A 16861-nucleotide genomic window follows, 5' to 3' on the forward strand; every position below is an offset into this window, starting at 1 on the left:
TCTCCATAAGCACCCATGTAGCCGAGAGCACCAGAAAGGCAGCTTGGGGAGCAAGTGCTGGGGGGTTCGGCCTTTACCAGTGGGTACCCTTAAACAGCAGTTCCGGTCAAACCTGTGGTTGTTCCCTGTCCCCTTCATTCCCAAGGGCACAGACCTAGCAGAGAGATTACCCTTACCTGAGGAAGTGAATGGCAAGTGGCCTGAAGGGTACCCTCTCAGGCCTCTGCATGAGAAGGCCCTTTCACCAAGGGAGGCTTTGGTAAACAAGCTATCAGCAGCCTGGATGGGATCCAGGTGGTGCTGTGGCCACAGATTCTCTGGAACTAGGAAGCTCGAATGGTCAGGGACTGGTCAGTGTCACACCTCACAGTCCAGAGTGCCCCTTGGGGCTAGGCTCTGTGGCTACTGAGATGTGCCAGGAGGGGATCTCTGGCACGTCAGAGACATCACGCCTACTCACAGTGGCCTATACACTTCATGCTTCCTTCTCTCTGCCTTGTCTTCAGCCCTTCCAACACCAAGAAGCACCTTGGGGAAATGGAAGCAGCAGGAGTCAAGGGGGAGGAGGCCAGGTTGGGGTAAAAAGTGAGTAAAGGGTGGATGAAATTTACTTGGTAGAGAGAAATGGTACCCAGTTGGGCAGGAGCTTGAAGAAGGGTTATGGGATGGTCCTCTAGTACAGGAGGGCCTTGAGCAAATTTTAATGCCCAGGTAGAGAAACAGATTGAAAAAGTAAAAGAAAAAAAAAAAAAGGGTGATTAATGAGACCAGATCCTGAAGGAGCTGCAAAGAGGTGGAATGCAATTTGCCTGGAGAGAAGGGACAGCGTGCAGTAGACACGTATTGTTTTGTCCCAGAATCCCCTCCTTTTCTGGGACCTTCTGCCTCTTCAGTGAGGTCTGCCCACCTCCCACATCCCTCTGCCCTCACCTCCATTCAGATGGCTACCATAGGAACAGCCGTGCAATGCACTGTGACCCAACTCCGTGGCTAGAGTTCATTGGTCCAAGAGTGGGTCTTGGCTCAAGCTGGCCAATCAGAATGCACCCATGGGAATTTGGAATCAGAATGGAGCTTTCCAGCTCCATCTGGCTGCCTGATGGAATAGAGATTTGAACTGAGGCACTATTGGTAACTTGTTCAAATGGATGGAGATGTAGGCAGAACTGGTACACAGCATAAGAGAATGATGAAGCAGTTCCAAAGAGAACTGTATAGATAAGAGACAGTCCAAATGGGAAAGAAGTCCCTGGCTCCAGCTCTGCCCAGGGATCTAGCTACATCCAAATGTTCCCAAGATACCCTGGAACTTTATAGTAAAGTTGCAGTTTTGCTTAAGCTAATTTGGATAGGATTTCTGTGACTTAAAACTAAGTGTCCTAACAGAACTCCATGCTAAGAACGAAGGGAATGTGGAGTATATATACGAATGTCTGGACACATTTTGAGGGTGAGAGAAAATTGAAGCAGTTCATACTTCTGAGAAAAGTGGCAGGATACGTTGTCTACTGAAGGAAAGAGGTCCAGGTAAGAGGTCAAGGGCTTTAAAGAAAGCGGAGAAGACTGGAGCCAATGAGAAGATCATCCCTTTTTTTTTTTAAACTAAATTCTCTGATCATTTTAATAGTTGGAGGCAAGACTCTAAAATGTAGTATGTTCTATAGATGGAGACAGTCATTGCCCGGAAGGTTGCAGACTAGACAACAAGAAGAGCCACAGATCTTTAATCTTTCTCATTAGCAATGCAGCCTGGGGAACAAATGATGAGAAGTTAAGGGATGCTTGACCCTCTTAGAAATATCTGATGATTCCCAAAATGAGTGAACCTGGGATTTCTCTTCACATGAAAAAGTTTCTAGTGTATTTTAGGATGAGCAGTTTGAAGAAACCTTTGCTAGGATTTGCAGCAACAATTTTAGAGAATAATTTTGGGCATCTCCTTGCAGATATCAACTAACTACAAACAACTCATGGATTATCATCCTGGTGACCTTTCCAGCCAGTCAATTAGGAACAAGAAGTGGATCGGGCCCAGGCCACAGCTCTCCCTGCCCTCTCTCTGCTGCTTCTGGGGTCTGTGTGGTTTCCTACTGGATGATGTCCTTGACTAGATTAAATCCCACTCTCAACTTCCACCCATGGAAGAAACTGGAACCTCAGTGCCAGTTTTTGTTAGAATTGCCATCTGAAGTTCTTGAGCCCAGAAGGTATGTTCTTGGTACGCCTCTCCAAGGCTGTCCATCATCTGAATCAACCCACAGCACCTCAGCACCCAGCTCAGCCTTCGATCGCCTCCTTGCAGCAAGGTCAGTCTGGGTTGGAGCCCTCACGGAAAGCCTACCCAAAGCACAACTTGGGAGAGGGGAAGGGAAGGCATTCCTGGGAGTGAGAGTGACACGAGTGAAGTTAGAGGGACATGGGTAATGACAGGCGATGATGTGGTGTCAGGGATGATGAAGACAACTAACACTCATTGAGAGTCTACTGTGCACCCAGAAAGGTTTAACTTTTTTCACGTATCAGTTCATTTATCCCTGACAAGAACTCTGTGAGGAAGGTATTACCACCATTTTACAGATGGGCAAACTAAGGAACCGAGAGAGTGAATAAGTTGTCCAAGGTCACATAGCTATTAAAGAATGAAAATACATGGGACAGGGACTTCCCTGGTGGTCCAGTGGGTAAGACTCCATGCTCCCAACGCATGGGGGCCCGGGTTCTATCCCTGGTCGGGGAACTAGGTCCCACGTGCATGCCACAACTAAGAGTCTGCATGTCGCAACTAATAGATCCTCCATGCTAAAACGAAGACCCCACACAGCCAAAATAAATAAAATAAATATTTTTAAAAAAGAATGAAAATGCATGGGACAAAAAGAAGATTGCCCCATAGAGTGAATTGATCTGATAAAAAAACAAGATTTATTCTTGTATTTTTCCTGTCATCCCCTTTCCTTCCTGCCCACCACCAAATATTTAATAAACATATGCTAGAGCTTGTTTTCCACAGCACTGCAAAAACAGCCCTTAGTCCCTGACCCGAGGGGTGAGAAATCCATTGTAATTCTTGCTCCTGGGTATAGTTACAGAAATATTGGCAAGGAGTTTTCCTAGCTTCATTTCTTTGATTTAACTTCCTTTCTCAAACACAGCATGGCATGTTTTAAAATTAGTCTCTTCCTATGAGTAGAAATTGCCCTTGAAATTTAGTTATTTTCTGTCTAAATGATCTTTTTTTCCTGTTTTCTTGACTGGAGCCAAATATGAGACAGCTTCCTGAAAGGCACAAGCTCATTTCCTCCCTCTACTACTTCTCTTCCTTCCTGTGTTTATATCTCCCTTTGGAAAGTATCTCCTTCCCCAAACCCGCTTGCAAAACTCACTTGCTCAGTGACTTAGGGGAAATTTTACCTTTACTGATTGCTTCCAGGATTACTTTAACTGAGTGTTATTGAATACAAATTCTATTCTGTTTAGTCAGGCTCCTCATGGTTGAGAGACTACCTTTGGGCTCTGTTAGGAGTTGGATGGTGTCCCTCACAAAGTCTTATGTAGAAGTCCTAACCCCCAGTATTTCAGAATATAACTGTATTTTGAAGATTGGGTCTTTAAAGAGGTAATTCAGTTAAAATGAGGTTATTAGGAAGGACCCTAATTCAATATGACTGGCGTCCTTAGGAGAAGAGGAGATTAGGACCCAGACACACACAGAGGAAAGGCCATGTGAAGACACAGAGAAAAGGTGGCCATCTATAAGCCAAGGAGAGGCCTCAGAAGAAACCAATCCTGCTGACACCTTGGTCTCAGTCTTCTAGCTCCATCCAGAATTGTGAGAAAATAAATTTCTGCTGTTTAGCCACCCAGTTTGTGGGATTTTGTTATGGCAGCCCTAGCAAATGAATATGGGCCCCCTCTCAAAACCACCTTTTTCACTGAGTCAAACACTCAGCCTCCAAACCTGTATACCTAACAGCCTGTTGGATATCTCTACTTGTATATCCCATAGACGATTAACACTCAGTGTTAACACCATTTTCTCCCACCCCTCAGCCCCAGACAATCACCATTCTCATCCTATTTCTGTGAGTTCAGCTCTCTCTCTGTCTCCTTTTTTTCTTTTTTAGAGTTCACGTATAAGTGAGGTCATATAGTAATTGTCTTTCTCTGTCTGATTTATTTCACTTAGCATAATGCCTTCAGGATCCATCCCTGTTGTTGTAAATGGCAGAAATTCCTTCTTTTTATGGATGAATAATATTCCATTATAGATAGATACATTTTCTTGCCTTTTCTTTTTTTCCCCCTTTGGCCGTGCCGCACGGCTTGCAGGATCTTAATTCCCTGACCAAGAATTGAACCCACGCTCTCAGCAGTGAAAGCGCCAAGTCCTAACTACTGGACTGGCAGGGAATTCCCAATAGATACATTTTCTTTATCCATTCATCTGTCAATGGACACTTAGGCTGTTTCCCTTTCTTGCCTATTGTAAATAATGCTGCAATGAGCGTGTGGGTGCAGATATCTCTTCAAGGTCCTGTCAGTTCCCAGGGATGATGAGATTACTTTCAGAATTGCAGTCTTGCTGGGTTAGAGCCAGTTATGTGATGTTGCTGGGTCTCCAGAGGGGTCTCTGGCTGGCGGGTGTGTTACTAGGGGCTGGGGCAGGCGTGGATCCTGTCTGGTCACCGGTGGTAAGGGACTGCCTCCAGTACCTTGTTCAATATGGTGGTGCTGGGAGAAGGGTCTGCTTCAGATTCTGCAGCTGGGTCCTCAGACAGCAGCCTATCACCAGGTGCTTGGAGGTAGTTCCCACCTGGTAATTGGATGAAACCCTGGGTGGACCTGGTAATTGGATGAATCCCTGGGTGGGCGGGACTGGCTCTGGATTGTGGCTGAGAAGGGCTGAAACCGAGGCCCAGGGCTATTTCAGGTTTCACTGAGGTCTGCAGACCTGGCTCGGGAGGCATGGATTGGTAGGTCTCCCGTCAGGGCCCTGGGTGGGCTGATCTGCTCCACGGCCGTGGCCACGGGGGCTGGAACAAAGTATAGGGCCATTTCATGATCTCTGGGGCATAGAGCGTCTGCTGCTCGGTCCTTCTGTCAGCAGGACTGTTCGCTGACTGTGGCTAAGATGGACTGGAGCCCAGTTCAAAGTTATTTCGAAATCTACACTTTGACCGAGTTTGACAGGCTTACTTGCAAGGGCTCTCAGATCACAGCCGAGAGTGGCTAGAGCCAGTTCACCGGCCACTTCAAGATCCATAACCAAGACTGAGGTCTGTATGCCTACTGTCCGATGCGTGGGTGGGCATGACTTCTTCTGGGTCCCATAGCATATGGTGCTGGTGACAGAACCAAAGCCAAATGGGGTGGTAGCTGAGTCCTCAGATGCGGAGCTGTTTCGGGTCTGTGACGGGTGAAATCAGCACCCTGGGTTCAGGCCTCCCTTCCCAAAATATCTCTTCTGGTCTTGGACTGCACCAAGATTTCACAATCTACCTGGGTCCCAAAGCTGCCACAAAGGCACTTTTTTCCCTGATGGATGCTGAATTATTGTTGTTGGTAGGAGGGGTGTGAGCAAGAAAGTATTATTCAGCCATCTTGCTGATGTTAATACTTTGAATATTCCTTTTATAAACTTTTTTTTTTTTGTGGTACGTGGGCCTCTCACTGTTGTGGCCTCTCCCATTGCGGAGCACAGGCTCCGGACGCTCAGGCTCAGCGGCCATGGCTCACGGGCCCAGCCGCTCCGCGGCATGTGGGGTCTTCCCGGACCGGGGCACGAACCCACGTCCCCTGCATCTGCAGGCGGACTCTCAACTACTGCGCCACCAGGGAAGTCCCCTTTTATAAACTTTTTTTTTTCTTTTTTTAAGCGGTATGTGGGCCTCTCACTGTTGTGGCCTCTCCCGTTTAGGAGCACAGGCTCCGGACGCTCAGGCTCAGCGGCCATGGCTCACGGGCCCAGCCGCTCCGCGGCATGTGGGGTCTTCCCGGACCGGGGCAGGAACCCACGTCCCCTGCATCAGCAGGCGGACTCTCAACCACTGCGCCACCAGGGAAGCCCCCTTTTGTAAACTTTTGATATCTATGTGAATGTTGTAAATTTTTTATTGATGTGTAATTGACTTAAAATATATTAGTTTCAGGTGTACTACATAATAATTCGATATTTTTATACAATACAAAATGATCATCATGATAAGTCTAGTTACCAGCTGTTACCATACAAAGTTATTACAATATTATTGACTATATTCCATTTCCTATACATTACATCCCTGTTACTTATTTATTTTATAATTGGAAGTTTATACCTCAATCTCCCTCACCTATTTCATTCATGCCTCTTACCCACCTCCCTTCTGGCAACCACTAGTTTATTCTCTGTATCTATGAGTCTGTTTCTGTTTTGTTGCATTTGTTCGTTTGTTTTGTTTTTTAGATTCCACGTAAGAATGAAATCATATGGTATTTCTCTTTCTCTGTCTGACTCATTTCACTTAGCATAATACCCTGTAAGTCCATCCAAGTTGTCGCAAATGGCAAGGTTTCATTCTTTTTGTGGCTAATATTATGTTGCATATATACCACATCTTCTTTATCCATTCATGTATCAATGGACACTTGGGTTGCTTCCATTTCCTGGCTATTGTAAATAATGCTGCAGTGAACATAGGGGTGCGTATATCTTTTCAAATTAGTGTTTTTGTTTTCTTTAGAAAAATACCCAGAAGAGGAATTGCTGGATCATATGGTAGTTTATTTTTAATTTTTTGAGGAACTTCCATACTGTTTTCCATAGGGGCTGCACCAATTTACATTCCCACCAACAGTGCATGAGAGTTCCCTTTCCCTCCACATGTTCACTAACACTTGTTATGTGTTGTCTTTTTGATAATAGCCACCTGAAAGGTGTGAGATGATATCTCATCATGGTTGGGATTTGCATTTCCTTGGTGATTAGTGATGTTGAGCATCTTTTCATACGCCTGTTGGCCATCAATATATCTTCTTTGGAAGAATGTCTATTCATGTCCTCTGCCCATTTTTAATCTTTTTTTTTTTTTGATGTTGAGTTAAATGAGCTCTTTGTATATTTTGGATATTAACCCATTATGGGATATATCATTTGTAAATATCATCTCTCATTCAGTAGGCAGACTTTTCATTTTGTTGATAGTTTCCTTCACTGTGTAAAAGCTTTTTAGTTTGGTGCAGTATTTATTTTTACTTTTGTTTCCCTTGTCTGAGGAGACACATCCCCCAAAAAAAAGTATTGCTAAGATCAATATCAAAGAGTATACTGCCTATGTTTTTTTCCTAAGAGTCTTATGAAATGTATGGTTTTAGGTCTTCCATTTAAGTCTTTAATTCATTTTGAGTTTGTTTTTTTATATGGTGTGAGAAAGTAGTCCAGTTTCTTTTGCATGTAGCTGTCCCATTTTCCCAACACCATTTATGAAGAGGCTGTCTTTTTCTCATTTTATATTCTTGCCTCCTTTGTCATAGGTTAACGTGTGGGTTTATTTCTGGGCTCTCTATTCTGTTCCATTGATGTATATGCCTGTTTTTGTGCCAGCATGATGCCTCCAGCTTTGTTCTTCTTTCTCATGATTGTTTTGACTATTCAGAGTCTTTTATGTTTCCACACAAATTTTAGAATTATTTGTTTTAGTTCTGTGAAAAATGACTTTGGTGCGGCTTTTTGTTTGTTTGTTTGTTTTTAATTTGGCCACACTGTGCAGCTTGCAAGATCTTAGTTCCCCAACCAGAGCTTGAACCCGGGCCCTGGCAGTGAAAGTGCTGAGTCCTAACCACTGGACTGCCAGGGAATTCCCTGACTTTGCTATTTTGATAGGGATTGCATTGAATCTGTAGATTGCCTTGGGTAGTATGAATTGATTGATTCTTTCTAATGTATTTTTTATTTCCGTTATTGTATTCTTCAGCTCTGCTTGGTTCTTCTTTATGTATTTTTACTCTGTTAAACTTCTCACTGTGTTCATCCAGTCTTCTCCCAAGTTCACTGAGAACCTTTATGGTCATCACCTTGAACTGTTTATCAAGTAGATTGCTTACCTCTACTTTGTTTAGTTCTTCTGGAGTTTTGTCTTGTTCCTTTGTTTGAGCATGCTGGTAGGTGGGGCTGGCCAACAGCCTGATTGGCTACTAGACCCTACCTCATGCAGTGGCTGCTGGTCCACTGGTGGGTCACAGTGTGGCTAGCTACATGGCCCAGGAGGTCCAGGGGCTGGTACGCATATGCTGGTGCGTGGGGCCAGGCCCTGGCACTAATAGGCTTGAGGGAACACTAAAGGAGAGATTTGTGACAATTGGTAAAATTTTATGGGCTGTGTAGTAGAATGTATTGCCTAAATAATAAGTTTTACATGTGATAATGGTATTGAGGCTATGTGGCAGAATATCCTTATTCTTAGGAGATACATCCTTAAGTATTCAGAAGAGAAATACCGTGGTGTTTGTAATTTAATTTCAAATGGCTCAGAAAAAAATATTATATGTGTGCATATACATATAATAAATAAATGTGTGTATATATATATATTTATATATATGTATTATATATTATCCAAGACAACAAAATACCTAGGAATAAAATTAATCAAGGAGGTAAAAGACTTGCATACTGAAAACTGCAAAACAGTGCTGAAATAAGTTAAAGAAAACCTAAGTAAATGGAAAGACATATCATGTTCATGAGTTGAAAGAGTTTAATGAGTTTAATTTTGTAAAAATGGCAATACTCCCCAAATTGATCTATGGATTAAATGCAATCCCTATCAAAATTCCAAGAGCATATTTTGCATAAACGAGCATAAGATTCATGTGGAATTACAAGGGATTCCCAAAGAACAAAAACAATCTTGAAAAAGTCAAGGACCCCACCTCCTGATTTTGAAACTTACTACAAATCAAAACAGTGTGGTATTGGCATAAGGATAGATACATAAATCAATGGAATAGATTTGAGAGGCCAGAAGTAAACTCATACATCTATTGCCAGTTGATTTTCAACAAGGGTGCCAAGATCATTAAATGAGGGAAAGGATAGCCTCTTCAACAAATGGTGGTGGGACAACTGGATGTCTACATGCAAAAGAATGGAGTTGTACTGCCAACCTTACACCATATTAACAAAATAACTCAAAATGGATCAATGACCTAAATACAAGAACTCAAACCATAAAATTATTGGACAAAAATATAGGGATTTTGGATTTGGCAATGGATTTGTCTCAGATATGACAATGAAAGCATGATCAACAAAAGAAAAATTAGATAAATTGGACTTCATCAAAGTTCAAAACTATTATACATCAGTGGACATTCTCAAGAAAAGTGGAAAGATATGTACATAATGGGAGAAACTATTTGGACATTATATATCTAATAAGGGTATAGCATTCAGAATATATAAAGAACTCTTACAATTCAATAACAAAACAAGCCAATTCAAATACAGGAAAAGAGCCTTTGTGCACTGTTGGTGGGATTATGAAATGGTGCAACTTCTATGGAAAACAGTATGAAGGTTCCTCAAAAAATTAAAAATAGAACTACCATATGATCCAGCAATCTCACTTCTGGGTATATATCCAAAAGAACTGAAAGCAGGGTCTTGAAGAGATATATGCATGCCTATGTGAATACCAGCAGTATTCATAATAGCTAAGAGGTGGAAGCAATCCAAATGTTCATCAACAGATGAATGGATAAATAAAATGTGGTATGTAAATACAATGGAATATTATTCAATCTTAAAAAGGATGGAAATCTTGTCACATGCTACAACATGGATGAAGCTTGAGGACATGGTTAAGTGAAATGAGCCAGTCACAACAAGGCATGTACTGCGTGATTCCAATTGTATGAAATATCTAAAGTAGTCAAATTCATAGAAACAGAAAGAAAAATGGTGGTTACCAGGGATGGGAGAGGGCGAAAAAGAGTTCTTTAATGAGTATAGAGTTCCCATTTTGCAAGATGAAATAGCTCTGGAGATGTTTCACAACAATGTGAATATACTTAACACTACTGAACTGTATACTTAAAAATGGTTAAGATGGTAAATTTTATGTCTTTGAAAAAATGCATTAGAAAAGAAAAAAAAAAGCCTGAGGAATTTTCCTGGATTTTACTCTTTGCCTCATGTTAACTCACTACCACTACTTCAATAAAAATAGAGCTAAAATAAAAAACAAAAAACGGGCAAAGGACTTAAGTAGACATATCTCCAAAGAAAATATATAAATGGCCCAACACATGAAAAGATGCTCAACATCATCAGTCATTAGCGAAATGCAAATCAAGACCACATTGAGGTACCACTTCACACCCCCTAGGATGAATATAATTTAAAAAGAGAGAAAATAACAAAATAACAAGTGCATACATTTCTGGGGGGAATGTAAAATGGTTCAGCTGCTCTGAACATCGTTTGGCAGTTCCCCAGGGAAACACAGAATTACCATGTGACCCAGCAATCCTGCTCCTATATACCCCAAAGGACTAAAAATAGGTACTCAAACATACCAGCACTATTCACAATAGTCAAAAGTTGGAAACAGCCCAAATGTCCATCAGTGGATGAACGGATAAACAAATTGTGATTTACACATACAGTGTGATAGCATTCAATCGTAAAAAGGAATAAAACACTGATACATGCTACAACGTGGATGAACGTCAAAAATATTACAAGGCAGACACAAAGGTCACATAGTGTATAATTCCATTTATATGAAATATATAGAGTAAGTAAATCCATGGAGACAGTACACAGATTGTGGCTGCCAGTAGCTGGTGGAAGGGGGGCGGAATGGGGAGCAATTGCTTAATGGATGCAAGGTTTCCTTTTGGGGTGATGAAAATATCCTGGCACTAGATAGAGGTGGTGATTGCACAACATTGCGAATGTGCTAAATGCCACTGCATTGTTCACGTAAAAATGAATAATTTTATGTTGTGTCAATTTCACCTTAACAAAAATTACATACACAGGATTTAAATGCATCATTTCACCAAACTTTTTACACTAACATCAGATGATCGAACAGGATTTAGCAGAATATTTCAGCTTTGAATGTGAAGTAGGCCTAAACTCAAAACTTTGTGATACTGAAATGGAAGATGGGATGTAATAATCTTGGAAAGTAAAAATTATTTTTGTTTATTTTAAGCAGGAGTTTTTTTCTTGAAGAAAAAATATGGAGTAAATATGTAATAGATAATAAATGTTTCTTCCTTCAGGGTACTGATTCAGGGTACTGTGGGCTTCAAAGTTAGATCACCTGGGTTCTCATTCTCATTCTCCCAGGAATGTTCTGGAGGACTATCAGATACACTGTATCTTTCCTGCATCTTTCTATTCTAATAAGAGTTGAATCATTGCTGATTCAAGATTTACTGTAATACACTCATTCCTTCTCCCTCTGCTGGCTGGCTCCATACTACTACACTGATAGACTAACACATAGCAGAGCTGGGGTTATGATCATATAACAGATATTTACTGAGCCTTACTTATTAAGTACCATACACTTTGCTGCGTCCTGAGTATTCCACAGTGAAGTTAAGACATGAGCCCTGGCCTAATTTATCATGTAGTAGGGGAGGCAGACCATAAGCAAACCATTTATGTATCATGAGTAAACAGTACTATAAAGGGAAATAGTGCTACACTAGAGGAGAGGAATACAATTTCTCGTTGTGTGTTCAGGAAAGGCTTCTCTTAGGAAGGACATGCAATCTGAAAAGACTGGCATGGCATTAACGAATGGCGATAGGTGAGCTTTGGACTGTGGAAAGTTTATAAAGCCAGGTTAAGAAGTTTGGAAAGTATTTAACTATAGTGGGAAATAAATGGTGCATTTCCAGAAAGGGAGTGATAGACTTTTGCGTTTTAAAAAGATCGCAGGGGCAAGACAGAAAGCAGGGAGACTATTTAGGAGGTACCAGGACTTGGAGTAATTATGGTTTTTGGCTTGGGTGACAGGGTGGCTGAGTGTATCATTCTGTGGTAGAACGATGACTGCAGCGGTTAGAGGACAAGCGGATGATCGAGTATTTAAGGAAAAAACAAAGCACAGCTTTCAAGGCGTCTTGTTCTGAACAGCCAGAACCAGGGCAGGGCACGCTCCTAAAGTGGAAATCTTCGGACGGAGGCTGAGGTACAAGACAGCCCAGGAGAGCCGAACTCCGATCCCGCTCTCCCTCTTTGGTGTCATCAGAAGCAGTGGCCGGGACCGACCGGGGATGCTCTCTGACCCAGAACGACGGCGGAAAGAACAAGGAGTGGACAGACTAATCTTCGGAACTAGACCTGGGCTACCTCACTAACACCGCCCACCGCGGATTAGCCCCACCACCGGAAGTGCCGCGTACTCACGCTCATTTCCGCTACCCCAGGCGTCTGACCGTCTCGCGAGAACTGGAAGAGCCTATGTGACCTGGGCTAAGCGGAAGTTGGGTCTCTTTTTCGTGGCGCCTCGGAGGCGGTCGGCAGCTTCAGAATGAAGGTGCGAATTGGTGGCTGGTGTTGCGCTAGGTTTGAGTAACGTGGATCTAGCCCCAGAATACGGCGCTGCGCTCCAGAATCCTGGCTCTGGATGGAGAAGGGCCTGAGACAGGAGAAGGATCGCTCTTTTGGGGCCGGAGCTCCTTGGGAGAGCGGATGGCGAGCGATTGCAGCTGGAGCTGCGCCGGGCGGGGAGCGCCATGGTGGCGTCCTGCCCCCCAGCTGGGATAGAGGCGGCCCTGCTGCCCGGTTGGCGGCAAGTAGGTCGGGCTTCTTGCTCCGAGAGGGTGAACGGCTGCGCAGCGCCCTTCGCCCCGGCGTCATTCCGCGAGGCTTGAAAGATGTGTCCTACTTTTTTAGGGCGGTGTGTCTTGCGCGGTCTTACGTACACACATGCTTTAGCGAGTAGTATCAAATTTTCTGTTAGTTGTGTGTGGGTGACAGGAAAGGCTTTTTGCAGTGGAATAACCTTTGTAGTGGTTCTGCGATTTTCATGAAGTTCTTTCCCCCCCGTTTAATTTTTAGCTGAACATCTCTTTCCCGGCCACTGGCTGCCAGAAACTCATTGAAGTGGACGATGAACGAAAACTTCGAACCTTTTATGAGAAGCGTATGGCCACAGAAGTTGCTGCTGACGCTCTGGGTGAAGAATGGAAGGTAAAAGTGGCCTGCCGGACTGCCGAATTGAATTGTTAGAATATTTAAGAGAGATGGTAAACGCTGTTGGTAATTGGTAAATGTTATGGGGTTCAAACTCGGGTTCTGTCTTCTGACCTTGGGTTTAGTTACTTCCAGATGTCACTTTATAACGTGGAGCTATCACCTGGCAGGGTTATGTTCGTGAAAAAATACATAGTTCTTGCTATGCAAGCTAATGGTCTCCATTTTTTTTTTGAAAAGTGCCAAGAAGGGTGGTTTTTTATTTTTTTGTGGTTCATTGATGCTTTGTTCCTTAACATAGTCTTTCTCCCCCAAGAGCTGTTAACTCTGGTAAAGCATCGGCTAGAAGTAGCTTGATTGAAAGGACTTTGCTAAGGGAAATTGGAAGTATAGACAAAATTTAGTGACCAGAGAAAGCTGTTAAGTTTCAGATTGGTCTTAATGAAGTGTACTTGTTGGAGGCCACAATCTTTTGTTCTATAATGAGTCATTGTGTTCTCTTCCAGGGTTATGTGGTCCGAATCAGTGGTGGGAACGACAAACAGGGTTTCCCCATGAAGCAGGGTGTCTTGACCCATGGCCGAGTCCGCCTGCTACTGAGTAAGGGGCATTCCTGTTACAGACCAAGGAGGACTGGAGAAAGAAAGCGCAAATCTGTACGGGGCTGCATTGTGGATGCCAATCTGAGCGTTCTCAATTTGGTCATTGTAAAAAAAGGTGAGATTTTTATTCTTGAGTTAATTTTTGTCCACACTGATTTAAAGCTGATTGTCGATTGATTGATTAATTTGCAGTATCCACAGTTTTGACCAGTGGACTTGTTTTAGCAATGCCTGAACAATTTAAGGTTCTTGTTTGTAAGGAGGTTGTTGAATTAAAACGTCTGTTCATTTTTCTCTTTCAGGGGAGAAGGATATTCCTGGACTCACTGATACTACTGTGCCTCGTCGCCTGGGGCCCAAAAGAGCTAGCAGAATCCGCAAACTTTTCAATCTCTCTAAAGAAGATGATGTCCGCCAGTATGTTGTGAGAAAGCCCCTAAACAAAGAAGGTATGGGGGATTATGCAGTTTAGGGCTTGCTTAATTTCATTGATTCGTCGTAGCGTTTTGTGTGCATGTTAGAAGATAAAAATCTGCCTACTAGTTACCTAGAATCTGAGTTTTCAGGAAGATAGTGGGGGAGAGAGAGGGTCAAGACGTGCAGTTGGTATGAATCCTTATTATATCCAGTGCCCTCTAGAGTGATAGAATTTTTCTTGGAAATTTGCCTTTGGGTCACTGATAAGTTCGTTCAGAGATAACTTATGAGACATTTTAAGTTCGTTGCTTTGGGGTTAGGAATTGAAAGAATGACAGAAAACTCTGGGGTTATTGAACGTGCTCTCACACCACACACCCCCCCCCCCCCCCCCGCCACAACTTGCTTTCTTTCTATATCAGTGGTTTTAATTTTTTTGTTTATCAAAGAAATACATGCTTTCATCCACTTAAGTTGCTTTAACTTCTGGCCTTGGTTTACTTCAACTGGAATGTGGATAGCAGTAGAGTTGTGAGAATTAGAGGTTGGAAAGAAACTTTATTCAAAGTACCAGGGAACAAGTGTTTGGGGGTTTTCATATGTATATAAATTTATTTAGGTGTAGTTGATTTACTATGTTGTGTTAATTTTGCAGTACAGCAAAGTGATTTAGTTATATGTATGTACATTCCTTTTCATATTCTTTTCTATTATGGTTTATCCCAGGATATTGAATATAATTCCCTGTGCTATGCAGTAGGATCTTGTCTATTCATTCTTTGTATAATAATTTACATCTGAATTCCAAACTCCCAAATCCATCCCTCCCCCTTGGCAACAAGTCTGTTCTCTGTGAGTCTGTTTTGTAAAGTTATTTGTGTCATATTTTAGATTTCACATGTAAGTGATATCATATGGTATTTGTCTTACTGTAACTTCATTTAGTATGATAATCTCTAGGTCCATCCACGTTGCTGCAAATGGCATTATGTCTTCATTGTAGCTGAGTAGTATTGCATTGTATATACCTACCACATCTTCTTTATCCCTTCATCTGTCGGTGGACATTGAGGTTGTTTCCCTGTCTTGGCTATTGTGAATAGTGCTGCTATGAACATAGGGGTGGCATGTATCTTTATGACTTATAGTTTTGTCTGGATATATGCCCAAGAGTGGGAGTGCTGGATCATATGGGAACTCAATTTTTAGTTTTTTCAGGAACCTTGGTGTTTTATATTTTAAGAAGGTATATTGTTTATTAGGCAAGATAACCCATCAGTAGTGAGGTCTGCAGCAGCAATGCTCAGTAATATTTCTGTAGTAAATTGAATGAATATTTATAATAAGTGGAATAAATAGCATGTTAATTTGGGGTTGGGTTTTCTTGACATCTGAAAAATTTTGCTTGGGTTTTGGTTTTCAGGACTGGGGGCTTAAATAAGCTAATACCTGGTATATGGTAAGTGCTCATTGGTCACTCATACGAAATATTTGGGCACCTACTGTGTGCTGGGTATGACTTTCAGTGAAGTAACTGGCAAATATATGGTAGTTCCCTGCAGTTGCACCCCTGGAAATATCATTAGTGTACTAAGTGCCACTTAACAGACATTTAAGATGGTTCTTTTTTTCTTTATAATTCCAAAGGGTTTTTTATTTTAGCAGAAGCTGGACAACTGAGCATTTAGTCTTAGAATATTTATCTGAAGTGTTTATTGCTCCCAGTAGGTGTCCACAAACTAAAATCACTGCATCTGAAAAGACTCCTGTTCTGAAGCAGATTTATAATCCAGAGGATTTTGGATTATAAATCACACAGGCTAAATGAAGATATTCTCAGGAATTTCCTGGTGGCCCAGTGGTTAAGACTCTGCTTTCACTGTGGTGGCCCAGGTTCAGTCCTGGTTGGGGAACTAAGATCCTGCAAGCCGGGCAGCACCACCAAACAAACAAATAAATAAATTCATTCATTCGTTCGTTCATTCATTCATTCTAATATTAAGTTTCACTCCAAGAGTATGGTGGGATGCAGTTAATGCTTTACTTAGTTTTCATGACAAGGTAAATATGCGGTTAATACTGTTTTAAAATAATGCTCATGTGTCTTAACGGTACAGAGATATATCCTCCCAAGACAATGTAATTGTGGAAGGGAAATCAAAGTGAACAGAAAAAAGTATGGGGTATGACTTCCAACTGTTGAGCAAAGTAACCTATTACTATGCTGAATTTACGTATGATCTTGAACTTGACATCCAAGCTATTGGCATAGGAAAACACTGGTCCCTAGTAAACTGTCTCATACAAATAAGTTTTCATAGGAACTACTGAATTTGACTCTGTTTCTAATGCTTTAAAAATGTAAATGTGGGTCCTATTGAACAAGGGTATTATTGAGGTGATTGAGTCATTATCTAAATTTTTAGGTAAGAAACCTAGGACCAAAGCACCCAAGATTCAGCGTCTTGTTACTCCACGTGTTCTGCAACACAAACGTCGGCGAATTGCTCTGAAGAAACAGCGTACTAAGAAAAATAAGGAAGAGGCTGCAGAATATGCTAAACTTTTGGCCAAGAGAATGAAGGTAAGTCCTCAGTGTGTGTGTTGGGGGGATAGGCCTGGCTTTGGATTTGCATTTTTA

The 16861-nt window shown here is 42.0% G+C and overlaps 1 protein-coding gene across 4 annotated transcripts in view; it reads left to right on the plus strand.

The window, feature by feature from the left end:
- Nucleotides 1–12438: 12438 nt before the first annotated feature.
- The window catches only part of RPS6 (ribosomal protein S6), a 66221-nt gene continuing 61798 nt past the window's right edge, over nt 12439–16861 (plus strand). For 3 of the 4 annotated variants that reach the window (XM_089913192.1, XM_089913193.1, XM_022573800.2), the window contains exons 1-5: nt 12727–12801; nt 13067–13198; nt 13708–13918; nt 14106–14252; nt 16647–16804. In XM_089913192.1, the coding sequence (XP_089769318.1) occupies nt 12742–12801; nt 13067–13198; nt 13708–13918; nt 14106–14252; nt 16647–16804 (708 nt within the window). In that variant the 5' untranslated portion in view covers nt 12727–12741. Of the gene's footprint in view, nt 12543–12726; nt 12802–13066; nt 13199–13707; nt 13919–14105; nt 14253–16646; nt 16805–16861 lie in introns of those variants that run through there. The other variant, XM_022573799.3, reaches the window with a different exon arrangement.

The sequence above is a fragment of the Delphinapterus leucas genome, chromosome 6, assembly GCF_059928025.1.
Source record: "Delphinapterus leucas isolate spDelLeu-1000000601 "Yukka" chromosome 6, BTC_Dleu_Yukka2, whole genome shotgun sequence".
NCBI classification, from domain to species: Eukaryota; Metazoa; Chordata; class Mammalia; order Artiodactyla; family Monodontidae; genus Delphinapterus; species Delphinapterus leucas.